This window comes from Rhinolophus ferrumequinum, chromosome 2, assembly GCF_004115265.2.
Source record: "Rhinolophus ferrumequinum isolate MPI-CBG mRhiFer1 chromosome 2, mRhiFer1_v1.p, whole genome shotgun sequence".
Classification (NCBI taxonomy): Eukaryota; Metazoa; Chordata; class Mammalia; order Chiroptera; family Rhinolophidae; genus Rhinolophus; species Rhinolophus ferrumequinum.
This window is the reverse complement of record NC_046285.1, coordinates 24,646,890-24,665,198: the sequence shown is the minus strand read 5'-3', so window position 1 is coordinate 24,665,198 and position 18,309 is coordinate 24,646,890. Positions and strand designations below refer to the sequence as shown.

Genomic DNA, 18,309 nt, shown 5'->3' with positions numbered 1-18,309 from the left:
TCTCCACTTACTAGAGCAGACAGTCATGAACAGAAACTACCCAGGGAACCAGTACCAGGGTAGGAAAACCTGGCAAGAAGTATCTTTTTCCCTCCCAAGAAATTATTTTATTTTTGCAGTTGATTTTGTATTATTTTTTTGCCAGAAAATTAAATCATTATATACAGAGTAGGTTTCTTACTACCTTAACTGTAGGGGATATAAGTTGATCTCAGGGCCCAACTGTTATGACCAACTTAATTGTTAACACCCATTTTTATAAAGGGCTTCAAATACTTTAACGTGAAAATTGGACAGTAGAATACTAGATATTAAATTTTATCTTTGTTCACATCTTAAAATTTGAAAATATTCTTTACTGTGTGCATTTGGTGTTTTTATCTAAGAGAATCTCTTATTTATTTTTCAAAATGTATAACACATAACATGTCAATGAAGTACAGATTGAGAGTGTTTACAAAATGAAAATAGATTCTCTTTTTAACTCTCTTTTCTGAATGCATCTGTCTTACCTGTTACACTGAGCGAGCTTTACAGACAATAAAAGCAATTAGAAAAGTAGAATCAAATTGCTATCACGGTAAATGTCTATAATCAAATAATTAAGAATCTGCCTTAAAAATTCCCAATCTGACTGTAATAAATTGCTTTACATTTCAGTGAATTTTAAGTGCCAAAACAATTCCAATTAACTTTTAATTATCTACTCTAGTTCATCATGTATCTGTTGTCTACTTGCCATGAACCAAATGCAAAGAAATGTATACAAAGTTAGGGAAAAAAAGAAGATGTAATTATAATATTGGCACCTATCAGCATCTCAGATGAAGATCTCTTTATAAGCCCTGAAAGTTAATTTATTAAATTATTTTTTATTAAAATTTTTGTTAAAATTTTTAATTTATCATACCTGCTTCCTTCACAATTAATGTAAGCAGATGATCACAGACTATTTTTTAACCCAGTTTAGGTATACTTTAACTTAAAATTTATGGGCAAAAAAATAATACAGATATTTTAAAAACTTGTGAGGCTATAGTGTTTTCTTCTCTGCTATGGAAAGCTAAATTTATTGATACAAACTGAAAATTAACTGAAATACAGGAATATGGTGGTCTTAAATTAATTCTTTCCCAGGAGTTCTAATTTAAAAACAAACACAAGAAAGTGAGGAAAAGCAAAACAAAACAAAAACAACATTCTCAGCTCATTTTCAACTTGCCCTTAACTGTAATGTTCCCCTTTGATGCTACCATTAGCTATTGTCTCCTCATTCTATATACTTTCCCTCAGAAACAGGAAACTATGATTCCCTCAACGCATTCATTCAGTAAACAATTACAGAACATCCATTATAGTTAAATCATTCACATTGGGTGATAACAACTGTAACAAAAAATCTTCCTACATATCCTTGCATCCACCCAGGTCCCTTCTTTTCTCCTGAGCTCCAAAATCTTATTTATACTGGAGTACAGACATTTCCAAATAGATGAGCGTACAGATACCCACTTCTTCCTCGTGTATTTTTCTTTTCCTTCTCATGTATTTTCAAGCTTAGAGATAGCACCAACCTTCCAGCCCCTTGAGCCAAATAATCCTCTATTCCTCTCTCCCTCAGCCTACACATCCACTCATCAAATATTACTTATCATCATTGTTAAAATATTCATTGCATACATTTTTTATTCTCCATTTCCGTTTCTATTCCTCATTTCTCACTTTGACTACTCCAAGTCTCCTAACTGGGACCCTTCCTTACTTCAGGTGTGGCCACATCAAGTCTGTACTTCACACAGTGTCAAAAATTGGTTCCTAAACAACAAGTCTAGTAACACTACTTCCTTGCTAAAAATGTAGTGTCTCTTGTAAAATTATAGCAAATTCAGCCATCTTAACATATACTCCTATGTGAGACCATTCCCAACCTGGCCCTAAACCATAATTCCAGTTTCAATGCTCCCTATACAAATTTAAATCTCCTCTTTCTTACCCACATGAACATAAGCTCCAGTCACAAGTAACTTCACATTATTTTCCAAATATGCAATGTCCTTTTCCATCTCTCTACCTTTGAATAGTCTGTTTCTCCTGCTTATTGACTTTGCTCATTCTTCGGAGGCCCAGTTCTAATACCATTTGCATTAACTGTCCATGCAATTTGTGCACAGTACTCCAATTCTGCACCATATAATGTTTAACTGTATATTGTGAATTGTCATATATAATATAGTAAGCTGAAGTATTGTCTTCTCTATTAGACTAGCATCCCCAGAAAGGTAGAATTTATGTCTTATTCATCTGGGTATCACCAATATTTCAGGTGTTCTCAAATTCAAAATAGTTATTTGTTGGACACCTGATTCAGTAAGAGAAAAAATATCTGTCATAGGAAAAATTAATATTTTCTCTATATATGTATACATACATAAACACACATATTAACATTATCTAATTTTTTCTAACAACACAATAAATATTTAAACTGACAATGTATTCTAACCTATACAATTTCAGAGTATAATAAAACAGGAACTAACCTATCACAGTCAATAAAAACATTGTGATGTAAAGTAGTCAACCAAGCATAGATGTGCTCTCACTGCAATTCTGGTATAGTCTAAGGACAAAGTTTTCTGTCTTAAGAAATGAAAGCAAATCCTTTAAATTTTACTAATGATTATGAAAAAATATTTCATTACTGACCTATGGTATTCTGAAAAAGAAAGCAAACAGCACATTTATATTTATATACTTTTTGAATAAAAACATTTTATACAGTTTGATATAATTTCAAGTTATATGGTAAAGCTTTTCTAAAGATTAAACTTCTGACATTTTTTTCCTAATACATGGGAAAACAAGTTCTAGATTAGGTGACCAGGGTCATCAGAAAGAAAACTGGATTTTCTTGATGGAGAAGTTTATTGAGCTCTGTATATATAAGTATCATTTTGCATTCTGGAAATATTTATTGAAAGAATCTAGGCTGATGGTCTGAAATCAGAACTTCTGCCTGTTGCATAAGGCGGTCCCCTCCTCCCAAATAGTCCTTTCTCTAGTTTACTAGCTGTGGAGTTCTACTGCCATGTTCTGGCTGGACTACCCCTTAGGTTAATTTCATCCAAAGAAAATTATTTTCTTGAGGCAATAAAGTTTTCGGTAACTTTCTTTCTATTTAGGTGAACTTTACTGGGTATAATTGATTGATCTCTGATTCTGCAATTGTGTTGGTCTTTATTTGAATATTCAGCAGCTGGGTGTCTTATTAGAATCAGAGAAAGAACAATTTACGTGGCACCATTGAGTACATTGAGCATATATAGGACTATGCCGTTTTTTAGCACTAAAATCGTAATGTCTATTTAATTTAAATTGCTTTAAAACCTTTCCCTTTCCATCACTATTTACATAAATATATAATGGATACACACAAGGTATGATTATTTTTTACCTCTGTATTCTAAGGTAAATATCAAATCAAATTATATAGAGGCAAAGGGACTTAAGAATAAAAATAAATAAGTTAAATGAAAAAAGCAAAGTATAACGAATGAAAAAATATGGCTGTGGATTTGAAAGGCTTCCAAAAATAAACGTTTGTTGAAGTGCTGAGGTAAAGAAAAGTGAATGTGATGTACAGATATTTGAAAACTGATCCTTTTCATTACCATTATGACGTGTTTCACCAAGAAGCTCAAGTTTTGGAAGTCTAGTGACTTTGGGGGTTCCCCAGCCAACTAAAGAAAAAGAAAAACATTTAAAACACTGTTAAACAATGTCTCTTTGGGTCCGTTGGGAGGATCCCTCCCTCGACAGGAATGTATATAACATATGACATCGGTTCATATGTAAGAGTGACACAATACTGAATAGCCATAAATCCACTTAAAATAGCTTCTAGTTAAAAATGTAATTGTAGGTTGGTAACATTTGCTTTAAATTTTTATTTGCCTGTAGTTAAAAATATAAGCATCTTCACCACTATCATAAATAACCTTAGGCTATTATTGTCACTCCTAGCAGAGGCTAAAAGAAATGTTTACTTATCAAATGGAATACTAGAAATGAGTCTTCAAATAATTCTCAAAGGAAATGTTATCATTTAAAGCCTTCTAGCAGAGCTAAAAGGACACTAAAAACATACACATTTAGATATTTATTTACCATTTATACTATAAGTGGTACTATGCCTCATGCTAAAAAATTACAATTATTATGCAGTTAGTATGTCCCAGTGCTTTACATGCAATATTCCATTTAATCCTCATAACAACTTAGAAGGTCGGTATGTATGTTGGAAATATAATGGAAAAATTCACACATTTTGGTTTCAAATGTTAACTTTCAGGATGAAAGATGCAAATTTTTTTAAAGCTCCTATTAGCCATCCATTCATTAAACTTAAATTCCTTTTAGCAATCTGGGTCCTGATAGTTCACATGGGAATTGAATCCACTCTAGGAAGTACCTGGGTAAGGTTTTCTTATTACTGTTTACTTTTTTTTTAAACTTTAATAAAATATTTTTTATGGTTAAAAAAAGCAATAGATATTCATGTTGATGAATTTTGAACAAAGCAGACAGAGCAAAGAATTTTACCTTTTTTCACAAATTCGCAAGGTAATGAATCTACTGAATAAAAACTGCACAATTTCTTTCATTTTCTTCTTTGTTTAAGGCAGCATTTCTAAATTCAGTATCAACATCAATTTGCTCACCAGGAGGAGGAGGTGGGGGTGGTGGGGGGCTCTTAGGAGCAGAGTCATCTGTATTGACAGGTTCTACACGGTGACTCCTTTTTATTCTTAATTTCTTAGTTTTCTTTTTACTGTTATCTACAAGAACATAAACATGGAAATTTATTTATGCCTTTGGGGGAAAGTAAACTTCTATAATAAAAATTAAGACTAGAACTAGAATATTGATGTTATAATTACCACAGAAATATATCTTCAATTCAACTTTGTAATTATTACCAATAACAAAATGTGAACTTGCTTTTACTAAGAATGAATTTTTTGAAATCATTGCTTATTGAATGAGTTAACAAATACAATACAAACAACAAAAAGCCTATTTTCTAAATTCGATGATTATACAGAATACAAAAAAAGTTCACATTTCCAAAAGTAACTTATATTTTTCCAAATGCATATTAAATAAATGTAATTGTCTAATTGCAGAGATTTCCATAAAACTCAAAATGGCCCAGGGAAATAGGAGAGGTGTTAATTTATCTCAGTAGGATATATATAATGATTCTAGGTATAAATAGTCCAAAAATAATTATTTAAAAATGTGAAAAAAGATCCCAATCAAATCTAAACACATTACCCATTAAAATAACCCTCAAACAAGGTATGCCTAATATAAATATATACAACCAAAATCACATTATTGGACCCTGCAGAACTGAATTTTTGTTCTTCTTAATGATAACTTTTTACAGATTCTCACTTAAGCACATATAAACATTTTAAAGACATCTATGTTGTTAACATGTAAACTTAAACAGTGTAAAGCAGGATATCATGTAGATAAATAACCAAATCTCATAGTTACTGAAATATTTTCACTGACAATTCCAAACTGCTAAATTTATAGATATGTAATGTATTTTTGAAAATGAGTATTCTGTTACACAAGAAATGCTCAATCCATGAAACCTACAAAGCAATGAGAAATATAAACATACATATTTAGAAACATGTTATTTTTCTAAACAAATTAGTGTCATTTGAGACATTTTTCTCCAAATAGAAACAAAGACATTATTTTACAATTAAAGCTGGGAGCTTTACAGCTGGAGAAAGGAAAGACAGCCTCCTGAACGATCTGGTACTTTATAGCCTGGACAAGTAGCTCAAGGTCTTGGAAGAGCATAAGATAGAGAACACATGATCTGAAGTGGGGTCTCAGCCCAGTCACAGATGAGACATGATCTTAAATAAATTACTCAGTCTCTCCAAGTCCCTGGTGTCCTATTCTATGTAACGGGAATAATATGTCCTAGGATTTCTTTGTTAAATAATGTATACACACACACACACACACACACACACACACACATGGCATCTGAAACCATGTTCTAAATTATAAAATGCTAATAATAATAATAATAATAATAATAATAATAATAATTATAGTTATATGATTCACTATCTCAGATCTTTTTACGCTTTATTTTCAAGTCATCTGCCAAATCATTTTGCTCTTTAACAATGTAGTAGTGTAAAAAAGAGTTCTTTCAATATATTGAGAGGTCACTTTAGGTTTACTTTCTGTTAACTCCACTGTATAGCTACCCAAATTTCCCAACTTACAAAAAGTATAACTTTCAAATCTAATTATTTTTTATATAGCAAAACATTCAAGTTAGCTAATCTCCACTTCAGGGATTGAGAGCTTATTTTCACCAACTCTTTGATACTGTACAAAAATTCTTATATACTGTACAACGGAACCATATTGCTAACTAGCAATGGCAAGGAAGTCATGGTTATCGCGTATCTCCTATGTGTCAGGCCCTGTGCTAAGAACATAGGGTTATAAGTAACCCTAAAAGTCCTGTGAAAAAAGATGATGCTTATTTCCCTTTTGGACATGAAAGAAAAAAAAAAAAAAAAACAAGACTAAAGAACGTTATATAACGTAAGATATATCTAGCAGATGGAAAAGTCAGGATGTTGTATCAGGTTGTCTGATTCTAAACACAGGCTGTCTCTCTGAGACCAAAAGACATGAACTTCCTGTTAAATAACATAGCCACTTAGAAAAAGAAAAGTAATTATGACTTGAACATTTTATAAGAGGAAAATGGCTGTTTGATAAGACTTCTAAAATGTTCAAGTAATTATGTCTGCATGCTACAGAAATAGCAAGTTAATAAAGGAAATGGTGTTGATTGTCGCATTATGAGGCTTGAAGAGAAACACACAAACAAAAAACACAAATAGGCCTTAAAGGTATTAAATACACTCCAAGGATTCCTGGGGCTATGCTATTAGGTTGGTACAAAAGTAACTGCGGTGTTTGCAATTATTTTTAACCTTTTAAACCAGAATTACTTTTGTACCAAACTAATATATGCCAAATTTATGAAACTAAAATTAAAATTTCTGTTGAAATTCTTTTAAGTTACAAAAGACTACATTTTAAAGCATAGTGAATAAAAACACAATTTAGCAAATTAACTAATGAGTAACTAAAAACCATGATAAATACTGCACTTGGAGACAAAAAATATTACAGTACATTTTTTGTGAAAATAATCATGACAAATGAAAGAAGTATAATTAATATGTATATCTTTTTATTTAATGACTAGTTTTATCACCTGATTCTGATGATGGCTGGTCTGTCTCATCTTCATTCTCCAACTGCTGTGTTAATGCCTCCTTATAATTTTCTACTATTCCAAACTCATTGTTTTTTTGGCTACTGTCACTGATCTGGCTCTTGGTCTCTATGTGCTCATGCTCCATTTTATGTTTCAGTGGGTAGTCATCACTGTCTTTCTCCATATTTTGCCTCTTTTTCTCTTTTTCAAGTTTTTTTTCATTCTAACAAAAATGAAACATATCATCTTTAATATAACAGTTGCATTTAAGATAGTTTTAAGGGAGAAATCAAATAATCCAAGAGCATTCTATAGTTTCGGGGAACTGTGATATTACTATTAAAAAATTATTTGTTCAAGATATTTAAACATGCTAATTGGCAAACATTCAGAAAACAGATTGCATAAAGAAAGACATAAATATTACTGGTAATTCCACAATCTAGAGATGAGCACTATTTGGCGTATAATCAAGAGGTGCTTTTCTTTACCACACATACAGACATACACCACCCACAAACATACATAAATGTGATGGATTCTTCTTCTCTACATAATCATATTTGTGTTTGTTTTTTAAACAAAAAAAGAATTGAAGTTTTTATTTAAGAACATATATTTCTTTCCTTGTCAATGAATATATGAAGCGCTCAGAATAGTGCCTGATTGGGGCGGCCAGATGGCTCAGTTGGTTAGAGCACGAGCTCTGAGCAATGGGGTTGCTGGTTCGATTCCCACATGGGACGGTGGGCTGCGCCCTCCACAACTAGACTGAAGGACAATGATTTGGAGCTGATGGATCCTGGAGAAACACACTGTTCCCAATATTCCCCAATAAAATTTATATAAAAAAAAAAAAGAATAGTGCATGACACCTAGTAAAGTGTTACATAATGCTATATGCGTCAGCTATTATTACTTTCTTCAATTACATTATCATTTTGAATGGTTATAAAATAATTTATTTTACCGATTCCCAATCAATGGACAAAGAAATTACTTTCAACTTTTTGCTATTAAAAGAAATACTAAGATTGAATTAGTTCTTTAGAATAAATTCCTAACAGTAGAACTGTTGGATCAATGGGTAAGCACATTTTCAAATGTGACACACTACAAACTTCCATTAAGAAAAACTAAAGTCAATTTATACCCCAGGTAAAAGGTCAGGAGAGTAGTATTTCCCCATATATTTTTCAATGCTGTCTCATTATCAGTCTTTTATATCTGTCAAAGTAATAAATAAATGTTTTACCTCAGTTTTGGTTTGATTTAGCTTATTGTTTTTATTACTAGTGAAGATGAATCATTAAATACCTTATGGCCATTTTAATTTTTTTGTCAGGGAACTACCATGGTAACCCAATATCTACTTTTCTATTAGATTCTCATTATTTTCATAGTAATTTTTAAGGGTTCTTTTTTTGGCTTATGTGTCTCAAATATTTTTAATTAGGGTTTGCTTGGGTTTTATTGCCTTAAACTTTGTAGAACAGCTCTTAAAAATTTGACTGTAATAAGATCTATCTATTTTCACTTTGTGATTTGTGGCTTAATTACGCTGTTTTGAAAGTTTTTCCTCCTCCATACATATACAAATGTTTATAATATGTGCTAGTATTTTTAAGGCTTCTTTTTTTATACATTTAAGTCTTCTGGAATTTAATTTGTTACTAGTGTTTAATAATTTTACTTTTTTCCAAATAATTGTTCGGTTGTTCCAACCTCCTTTTCTCCCACATTTGAAACGTCACCTTTAACTTTCACAAAATGCTCATACATAATTAGATATATTCAGTGTTTATCAGTGTTCCATTGTTCTGTCTGTCTGTTCTGGAACCAACACCTCACCATTTTTATTATCTGTGGTAAAAATCAAAGGAATGTAGGTGCTTCTCTAAAATGCAAACATTTTAAAGGAGTTTTGTGGGGGGAAAAAGAAAATCTGCTTGGTATAAAAGAGACTATATGTAATTTGCTTTCATTTGTTTCATTTCTTTAATGATCATCTTCTTAAAATTATTGTAGCTTAAAAAGCACAATGACTCCTTTCCCCATGCCATTGATTAATTCAGAGACTTTCAATAGAAGGTACCCTATTCTGTATTGTGCACATCTTTATGCTGTGAAAAATACAATGGTCGTAGAAGCGCTAAGACCTTCTAAGTAACCATGGTACTACAAAATAATTGGTCATTATTTACAAGGTGAGCTTTATTATACCTGTAGAGAATATAACGTTTGAAAGTAAAAAATCAAACTTGATTTCCCTCTTCTCTATCAATATGTTTAAAGAGCATAAAATAAAACTTGACAAACATAATATTTTGTAGGATGGAGACAAAACAATCATTCAAGTTATTAAGATGGCTTTACTGTACTTAGAAAAGCACATGCTTAAGCTAAATACTAATAGGGCTAATAAAATTATTAAATACAATTAACTTTCTGGTGCCTAAACAACTTGAGACCAACTATTTCACATTACCATTATTTTGCAAAATAAAGAAATACCAAAATGATCCAATCGTCTTCTTACCTGCGGAGCTGCCTCCCTCAGCAGCAGCCCCAAGGAGAAACAAGCATCCACCTTTCCAGATGAGCACCTGTGTGGAAGGAGGCAGTGACAGGGGAAGAGGAATGGAGAACACACAGGCAGTGGGACCAGTGAGCCAGCTGCCACTTTGCGCTCCCAGTAAATGGTTTAGGAAGCTCTGCTCTGGGAAGGCATGGCTGCTGAGGGCCAGTGCCAAATCTGGACACCAGTAAAAAACGGAAACAAAGACACAGGTACACAGACACGTACACACGCACACACACAACCGCTCAACTTTGGCATGACTAAAAATCTACAAATGAATTTTGATAAAACTTCTGACAATTAAAATAAATAATATTTACAGAGAGAATAATTTATTATAGTTTCAAACATTCTTAAGTGTCCCGGGTAAATAATTAGGAAATCATTTGCATACTCTAATGCATCATAAGCATCTAAACATGACTGTAAAGAAACAGTAACAGCAATACAGGGACAAAGACAATGTAAATAAGAGTAAATATATTACTACCATATGAAATATATGACAAAAAAAAACATATACTAGAACAGTAACTATTATAGTTGCTACATTCAATCTTAATTTTCATTCTCAGTTAATTCTGAAGTCCTTTCCTTTTTATACTAGTTCAGAAGGAAAATTTGAAAAGGAAGCAAAAGCAGCAAACTTTTAACCCGTGTCTCCCATTTAATTCTTTTAGAAACAATCAGCTTCCGGTGAACACTTCTTTCTATCTCCCTGCCTCCTTTCTCAACTCCCCACTTTTCTTAACTTCCACCTTTATAACTTAAGAGATAAAAGTCACATTTGCCACTATCCATACCTCGATGATTACAGTTGCTATCGGCTGGAAAGGATTAACAATAATTGGTTCTGGGTCCACCTCAGCCAGACCACTGGTTCCATCGAGTTCAGCCTGCTCTCGCTCTCTTTGTTCTCTATTATTTGAGGAAAAAAATATGGAATTCCTGAGAAAATGCTGAACCATGTTTAAGAACACTTACAATAGGTTTAAGCGTTATTAAATGCAGTAATTTAAACATCAAGACATGGCTTTGAATTACTGAGAGATTTTTCAGAAATCCCTATGCAGGTAGAAGGTCTCTGCCCCTACGTAAAGATCAAACATTTAAATTTTAAAATAAAGAAATGTTGACAAAAATGACATTCCCTATGACCGATGCCTTAATGTCAATTGTGCATGTTAATTATTTTTCTATGTGTAAAGGATTTATATTTATCAGTTTATTAATTACCCTCCTAAACCTATGCTGTCCTCTTCACTGATGTTCACAGATAACTAAGTCCTCTTGTTAAACCTCTTCTTAAGGGCTGTGTCAAGTTTCATATATGAACGAAATAACAACTGTTGTTTTACCTAATAGAAGAGGCTATAAAAATAAGCTGTACTTATCCCTCAGATTAAATAAGTATTCCCATATCCGTTAGTACTGGAACGTTTACTGTCTCTGATTTATAGTTAATGTTGCCCCACCCATGAAGGGTAGGTAATAAGTTACAAAACAAGTGGCTGAAGACAGAACTACGAGTAGTATAGATGTGACCGAGGCTGCAAGGACAGTACAGCAATGTGAATGCTCATCACTGTGACATTTGTTAATTATATTCGCCAATGGAAAGATATATTCTTTATTCTGAACCTAGGAAACCAAGAGTTAGAGATTTGCAATTTACTACTCTGTGACCTTGGATGTGTATCTGGATCTTTAAGCCTCAGCTTTCCCATAAATGTGGATACAAATATCTACCTCATAGGGTTGTTTCAGCTAAAGTCACATATGTGAAAGCCCCCGTAAATGAGCATACTCATAGGACAGTACGTGTTATTAATGTGATTCATTTATTAGTAAGCAATAGTACTGAAATACTATTTTCAGATACCAACAATAACGTGTTTTACAGTCTTTCAAAAATGTCTGAACCTATTAGATTGGATTTAACAAAATAAAAAGTTTCTTTATAAATCACTCCTCTCTAAATGCCAATTTACTTTTAATTATGGAGACTGCTCAAGAGGAGAAGCATGGCTAGGAGAAAGGAGCAAAGGGGAATGGGTGTCAGAAAAGCCTGCCATAACGTGATTGGGAATATCTTTCTGGAAAAGGTAAGAACTTGGAAAAAAATGACTGACATTTGATTTCTTTTATCCAACTCAATTTTTTTGTTTGTTTTCTTAATGGAGGAAAAGCAAAGGGGTCGTCTGGAAAGTGTGCCCATGTATTTTATTTTTATAAATATATAAAAGGTACACTTACATGAGTGATTGGTTGTACTGAGCTTTATGTCATGAAAATACACAGTAAGACAGAAACCTCAAGATTCTCCCAGGAACTAAAACTTCATATCCATGTTAAGAGAGATCTAGATGAATGACCTCCGCATATTATTGAGCACTTGGGGATGGAGTGTTATCTCTAGAAACAATTCTCTCCTTTAAGTCCTATCTCTGAGTTAAATGAAAGATACCGTGTTTCCCCGAAAATAAGACCTAGCTGGACCATCAGCTCTAATGTGTCTGTTGGAGCAAAAATTAATATAAAACTTGGTCTTATTTTACTGTAATATAAGACCGGGTCTTATATAATATAGTATAATATAATATAATATAATATAATATAATATAATATAACATAACATAACATAACATAACATAACATAATATAATATAAAAGACTCGGTCTTATTTTACTGTAATATAAGACCCGGTCTTGTATTATATAAGACTGGGTCTTATATTAATTTTTGCTCCAAAAGACACAGTAGAGCTGATTGTCCAGCTAGGTCTTATTTTTGAGGAAACACGGTCCTAGTAATCAGAGGATTTCCTGGACAGTGTAAGAGAACGCCTCACAAAGGCACCACCAAGGGTAGTTTAGTAGGTTCGTGCCTTCCGGGCTGCAACTCTATTAAAGCGTATGGAAGGCAAGTTATTACTTAGGTAGATGGAAGACAACTTTGGATCTTATAGGAACTCACTTAAACATCTTTTCATTTCTCCCCTCCCCTACGGTGTAACAATCCAGAGGAGAAAAGAAAGAGAAATCTTCAGATTAAGCACTAAATTCAACTTCTAATCAAATCTGAGTACTTTCTTGCAGCATTAAAATTATTACAAGTGATTCTGTAGTAGAATTTATACAATCATTTTTTTTATTATTATTTTTTTTTAATTAAGAGCTTGCTAAGTTTAGTTTAAAAGTTTCCTTTCAGGGAATATATTTTTTAAATTATTGAAAAACAGATTTAAAGAAACTGAGATGGTACAATTTAGCCTGTTTTTTGACAAAACTAGTGTTGAAGATCAGGTTTTGCTTCAGTTGATTGATCCACTAACAGCTTACCTTCTATCTTTGTTGAGCTAGGTACCCATAAGAAATAGGAGATGCAATTTTGCTAACTCTGAGAGATAATGAATACCTAAGGAATAAATTTAACTACCATAATACTGCCAGGAAATTAGAACTCTATCTCCCAAACTGGTATAGCAAAAGATCCTTAGAAATAGCTGTCTTCCTTCACACAGAAAGAGGAAACTGAACAGATAACACTAAAAATTATTCATAAGGCGTTGGTATTTTTGACTTTTCAAATGCACTGTAGCACAAAATTAATCTACTTACCTTTCTTCCCGTAATTTTCGTACTCGTTCAGCCCTTTCTCGTTTCTCTTGTTCCTCAAGAGCACGTTGTTCTGTTGTATCTTTTTGGATGCGTTCATTTAAGGCATCAAAGTCTCTTGCAATGATATGTAGCAGCCAATAAAGGCCTTTTTTAATGGATTTGTCTATTTTCTTTCCAGATCCCAAGATTGCTGAACAAGGTTCCTAAAAAACAGCAATTAATTTGACTTAAAGATTAAGTTTTCCACAAAAAAATCTATTCATAAACCATAATTATCAGTAAATCAAAATTAACCCACTGAATTAATGACATGAAGCCCCTGTTTATTTAACTTACAAAACACACCTCTGCAATGATCACTAACATTAGTACATAGGAGTTGGAATATTTTATGTATAATATATATAAGCTATAAGAGATATTATGATGAAAGAAGTCAACTGTGTCAGTTATAAAAGTTTTATATATATAGTTATGTATATATATAATGTAATATATAATGATACACACACACACACATATATATAATATAATATATATATATACATATATAAAACAAACTCATTGGAAGACAAAATTAAATTGCCAGAACAAAATATCACCACTTATAAAAAATAGCACAAAGTTTTAATTCCTTATAACAGGTAGTTTATAACAGTAAATATCTTTTAAGATTGACAGTCTAATGACCATCTTCTGAAACCAGAATAAATTATTAAAATATCTGTCCAACTTTTTAAAGATTATATGATAGCTCTCCTGATGTGATTTTTGAAAAATGTAAACCTCTCTTATGTTCAAAGTTTGTATTTATATGTTTTCTTTACTGTTGACAAAATTTATAGCATGACGTGTTTGTATAGCTTATGGGTCCTGTCAGCAGTATCTTAAACAAAAAGCAAATCTAGAGTCTTTGAAATCACAAAACAGTGTTTATGAAAGAGAGTAACAACTAAATAGAAAACCGATATTACAGTATTGAGTAATATCAACAGAACAGTGGGTAAAAATAATTCTTTCAAAACACTAATGAATTATTGTTAGCTGCCTACCACCTAATTGCCTATCACCTTTACAAAAACTGAGTTATCCTCAACATATTTTATAGGGCAAAAAAACAAAACAAAAACTTACTATTTGACACAGGCACTTGTGCTCATTGACCAATTTTTCCAGAGATAGACATTCAATCACATCAGCTTCTCCTAAAGCCCCTTCCTTGTCTTGTTTATTTGCCAACCTAGAGAGGTACAAATGAAGTCATTTTATAGCAAATATATACACAGACAACCACTTAAAATATTTTGACCACGTTCTCAGTCCAAAGTTTTAAACCTACTGATTACAGAACATACTGATTTTAGACAGTATTAGAGTACATATTTCATCATTTTTATTTTACTGCCAAAATAAGTTTGTAAGAATTGGCATAAAAAAGGAGAAAGGTAAAGTATCAAGAAAACAAGAAATAGATTAACAGGCCAACCAAAAAAGCTGCAAGTAGAAAAAGAAGTAGACTAGTTTCTACAGCCCACAGGCATCAATTCTAATGTTCACATTAATTATGCCTTTATCTTCTTAAAAAACATTGCATCATGATGTAAATGCCTTATCTCAAGTCCTCATCTTCTTAAAACACAAACAGTATCATGTTTTAAATACCCAAATATTCATTCTGCACTTGTAATATTTGCAATTATGTGCATTTCCAGTATGTGAATGTGTACACATAAACGTCCAATTTACCGGAAAGGTGGGGCCACTTCTATGTAATTTACTTTGCATAGCACTAGACATAAAAAAAACCCATTATATTCAATTAGCAACAAATTAGGGAAAGACAAATGAAAAACCAAAATAAGTTCTAAAAAAGGAATTATGACAAAATATCACGATTTGCCTATCAGATGGCAGAGGTCAGAAGTTTAATAAAACACCATCTTGGTCGGGTTTGGTAGACATTTTAGACAAATATATTGGGGGTGCCAAAAAAATGTATGCACATTTTAAGAGATGTTATCTATGTATTACTTTTCGAAGCTGGATTGAATTACAGTAGCAATGTGTAGTATGACATTCGCTCAAAAGATGGCGTTAATCAAATGAATGGTAGCATCACCATGTGACAGGCAGGACAGTCAAAGAAAATAGCAGAAGCACAGTTGTTCAAGGAGCGCAAGACCATTTTGAAGTGGTATTTGAAATTCGAGAACGTTCTCCTGACTTAACACCCCTTGACTTCTACCTATGGGGGCCTTAAAGGATGTGGTGTACCATAGAAAACCAGCTACACTGGCGGTACTTCAGGAAGAAACTGAAACAGCATGCGCAACAATATAAGTGGACACTTTGGTCAACGTTGCAAGCAGTAATTCACTGTAATCAGAAGTGTCTGGACACTGATGGTAACCACTTTGAGCACTTTTTATAATTGCAGAAGTCAAATGTGACTTGTATTCATCTTTTGTTATCGGTATATATTGAGTATTACAATTTTAATACAGGTTTTTTCCTTTCTTAAAATGTGTATACATTGTTTTGGTGCCCTTTGTATATTACTTAATAAATACACAGAACAAATCTAATGAACCCTTATCACCTGTCTTTAAAAATTATCAACATCGTGCCATTCTTGCTCCTCTACATATCTTCCACATTTCCCCTAGTCATGTCACTTCACCCCAAAATTTAAAAATTAAAAACATTACCACAATACTATTACAACAAAGAATATTAATATTCCTCAATATCTTTTTACAAGTGTTACGTCCAAATTCAGATTTAAAATAAATATACATTACAATTTATTCTTTTAAATAGTTTTGAATCAATATCGCCCCCAGCCACAAAATCCCCAAACCCTGGAATACCACTACCACCTCCTCCTTTCCTCCGATAACATGTACTTGTAAAATAAGTCATTCTTCCCCCTGTATTTTTGTTCTGTTTGTTCGTTTATTAGGGAGACCACTTCATAGACTGTGTAGATGCCTGACCACTGCGCTATACACTTGATGCTAAAGCTGAATAACATTGAATGTCAACTATAATTAAACATATATATTTAATTATATATTAATTAAATGTGGAGTACAGCATAGGGAATACAGTCAACGGCATTGTAACAGCTATATATGATGTCAGAGGGGTAGTATAATAGATTGGGGGTGTATCACTTTGTGAGGGGTATAAATGTCTAACTATTACATTGTTTTGTACACCTGAAACTAATTAAAAAAAAGTCGTATTTCTTTAGAATTTCTTGTGTTTAGTATTTGGTTGATTTGACACCTTCCGTATGAGGTCATTTAACATACATACTTTGTATTTCCTACATTTGGTAGTTAGATGTACAGGCTGGATGAGTTTAAAGCTGAAATCTTTTGGCAAACATATTTCATAGATGGTGCTGGTACTTGGGAGGATTATACTACTATTTCTAGTGATGTTAAAATGGGTCAGTGGATTCTGCTGGAGTCAGCCTGATTCATCCAAAATAAAGTTCCCATTAACCTTTATCTAACAATTTTAGCAACCATTGATGATGACCTTTGTTAAAATTCCATTATTTTATAAGAGCTTATAAAATCATGACTTTTCTAGTTCTATATTCCTTCTGAACTTACTAGCTGGATTTTTGCTAAAAAGTAAGCTTTCATCAACTACTTGCTTACTCTTACTTAAATACAATTCAGAGAAAAATCAAGATAAATCTTTGATCCTTTGCCTTCATTTCCTAATTTTTACAATAATAAGTTGATGCCCTGTCAGCCTCCAAAGGTGATCAAGTTGTTTTCTTTGGTTTGTGGGGGATATCATTAGGACTCATGGATTTTTAAAATATACTTGATAATGTTTTAATTTATTGTAGTTACTGTTCTTTTTGAGGCTCAAAGTTACCCATTTTTGGTCAGAGGGAGTCCCTTTTGTGTTGGCTCCTGTGTTCTTTTGGTACAACTCCAATGGTCTTTGATATCTTCTTGCTTTTTTGTTGAGATAATATTCCAGACCTCGGATCATCCATTTCCCTAAGGAGTCCTGGTTCCTTTCAGTAGGAACTGGTATTTTAAAGACCACAATCTGGATGCTATGGACATTTACTGCAATTGACTTGCCATTGTTTTCTAGACTCTTTCAGTGGATAAAGCTAGGGGAAATGTAGTTTTTTTTAAGAAAGAAAAATTAAATTATGAGCTTACATTGATTTTTCCATTTTAAATCAAATATTACCCAGTTTTTACTTAGCTTCTTAAGTAAGACACTAAGGAGGATAAGATCTCTTTGTGGTTATTCTTGTCTCTAAGATTTATCCCACAAGAGATGCATAGTCAAAATATTGGGTTTTAAAATTACTTGAAATAATCCTCTGTGTGGTTATGCCACCATCTAGATATATAGCGAAGTTCATTTGTTTCAGGCTTTTTTTGCTTTTTAGAAATAGTTTTATTTTTAAGATTTAATTTTTAAAACATTCATGTGGTTCCAAATTCAAAGTTATAAAAACAAAGTACAACCAGAAAGAACTGTTTTCCATCTCCATCCCTTTTCCTCTATTTCATCCATTTTCCTACAAAGTAACCATTTTCATTAGTTTTTCTTCCTATTATTTCTTTTTGAAAATATAACTATGTATATGGATTAAATGGTATTTTAAAGACCCCAATTTGGGCACTATGGGTATTCACTGCTATTGCCTGCGGGTGGGGGGGTTCTTCTTCAAAAACTAGCTATACACCCTCTAGTCCAATTTTTTTTTTTAACAGTA

General features: G+C 32.4%; 1 protein-coding gene across 2 annotated transcripts in view; it reads right to left on the bottom strand.

Annotated features, from left to right (window-relative positions):
* The window catches only part of ARL13B (ADP ribosylation factor like GTPase 13B), a 65,058-nt gene that overhangs the window by 3,674 nt on the left and 43,075 nt on the right, over nt 1-18,309 (bottom strand). The window contains exons 4-9 of one of the 2 annotated variants that reach the window (XM_033087477.1): nt 14,679-14,784; nt 13,545-13,747; nt 10,727-10,841; nt 7,340-7,565; nt 4,722-4,838; nt 3,672-3,740 (exon numbers count right to left, since the gene is read on the bottom strand). In XM_033087477.1, coding sequence (XP_032943368.1) covers nt 3,672-3,740; nt 4,722-4,838; nt 7,340-7,565; nt 10,727-10,841; nt 13,545-13,747; nt 14,679-14,784 — 836 coding nt within the window. The remainder of the gene's footprint in view (nt 1-3,671; nt 3,741-4,721; nt 4,839-7,339; nt 7,566-10,726; nt 10,842-13,544; nt 13,748-14,678; nt 14,785-18,309) is intronic. The other variant, XM_033087486.1, reaches the window with a different exon arrangement.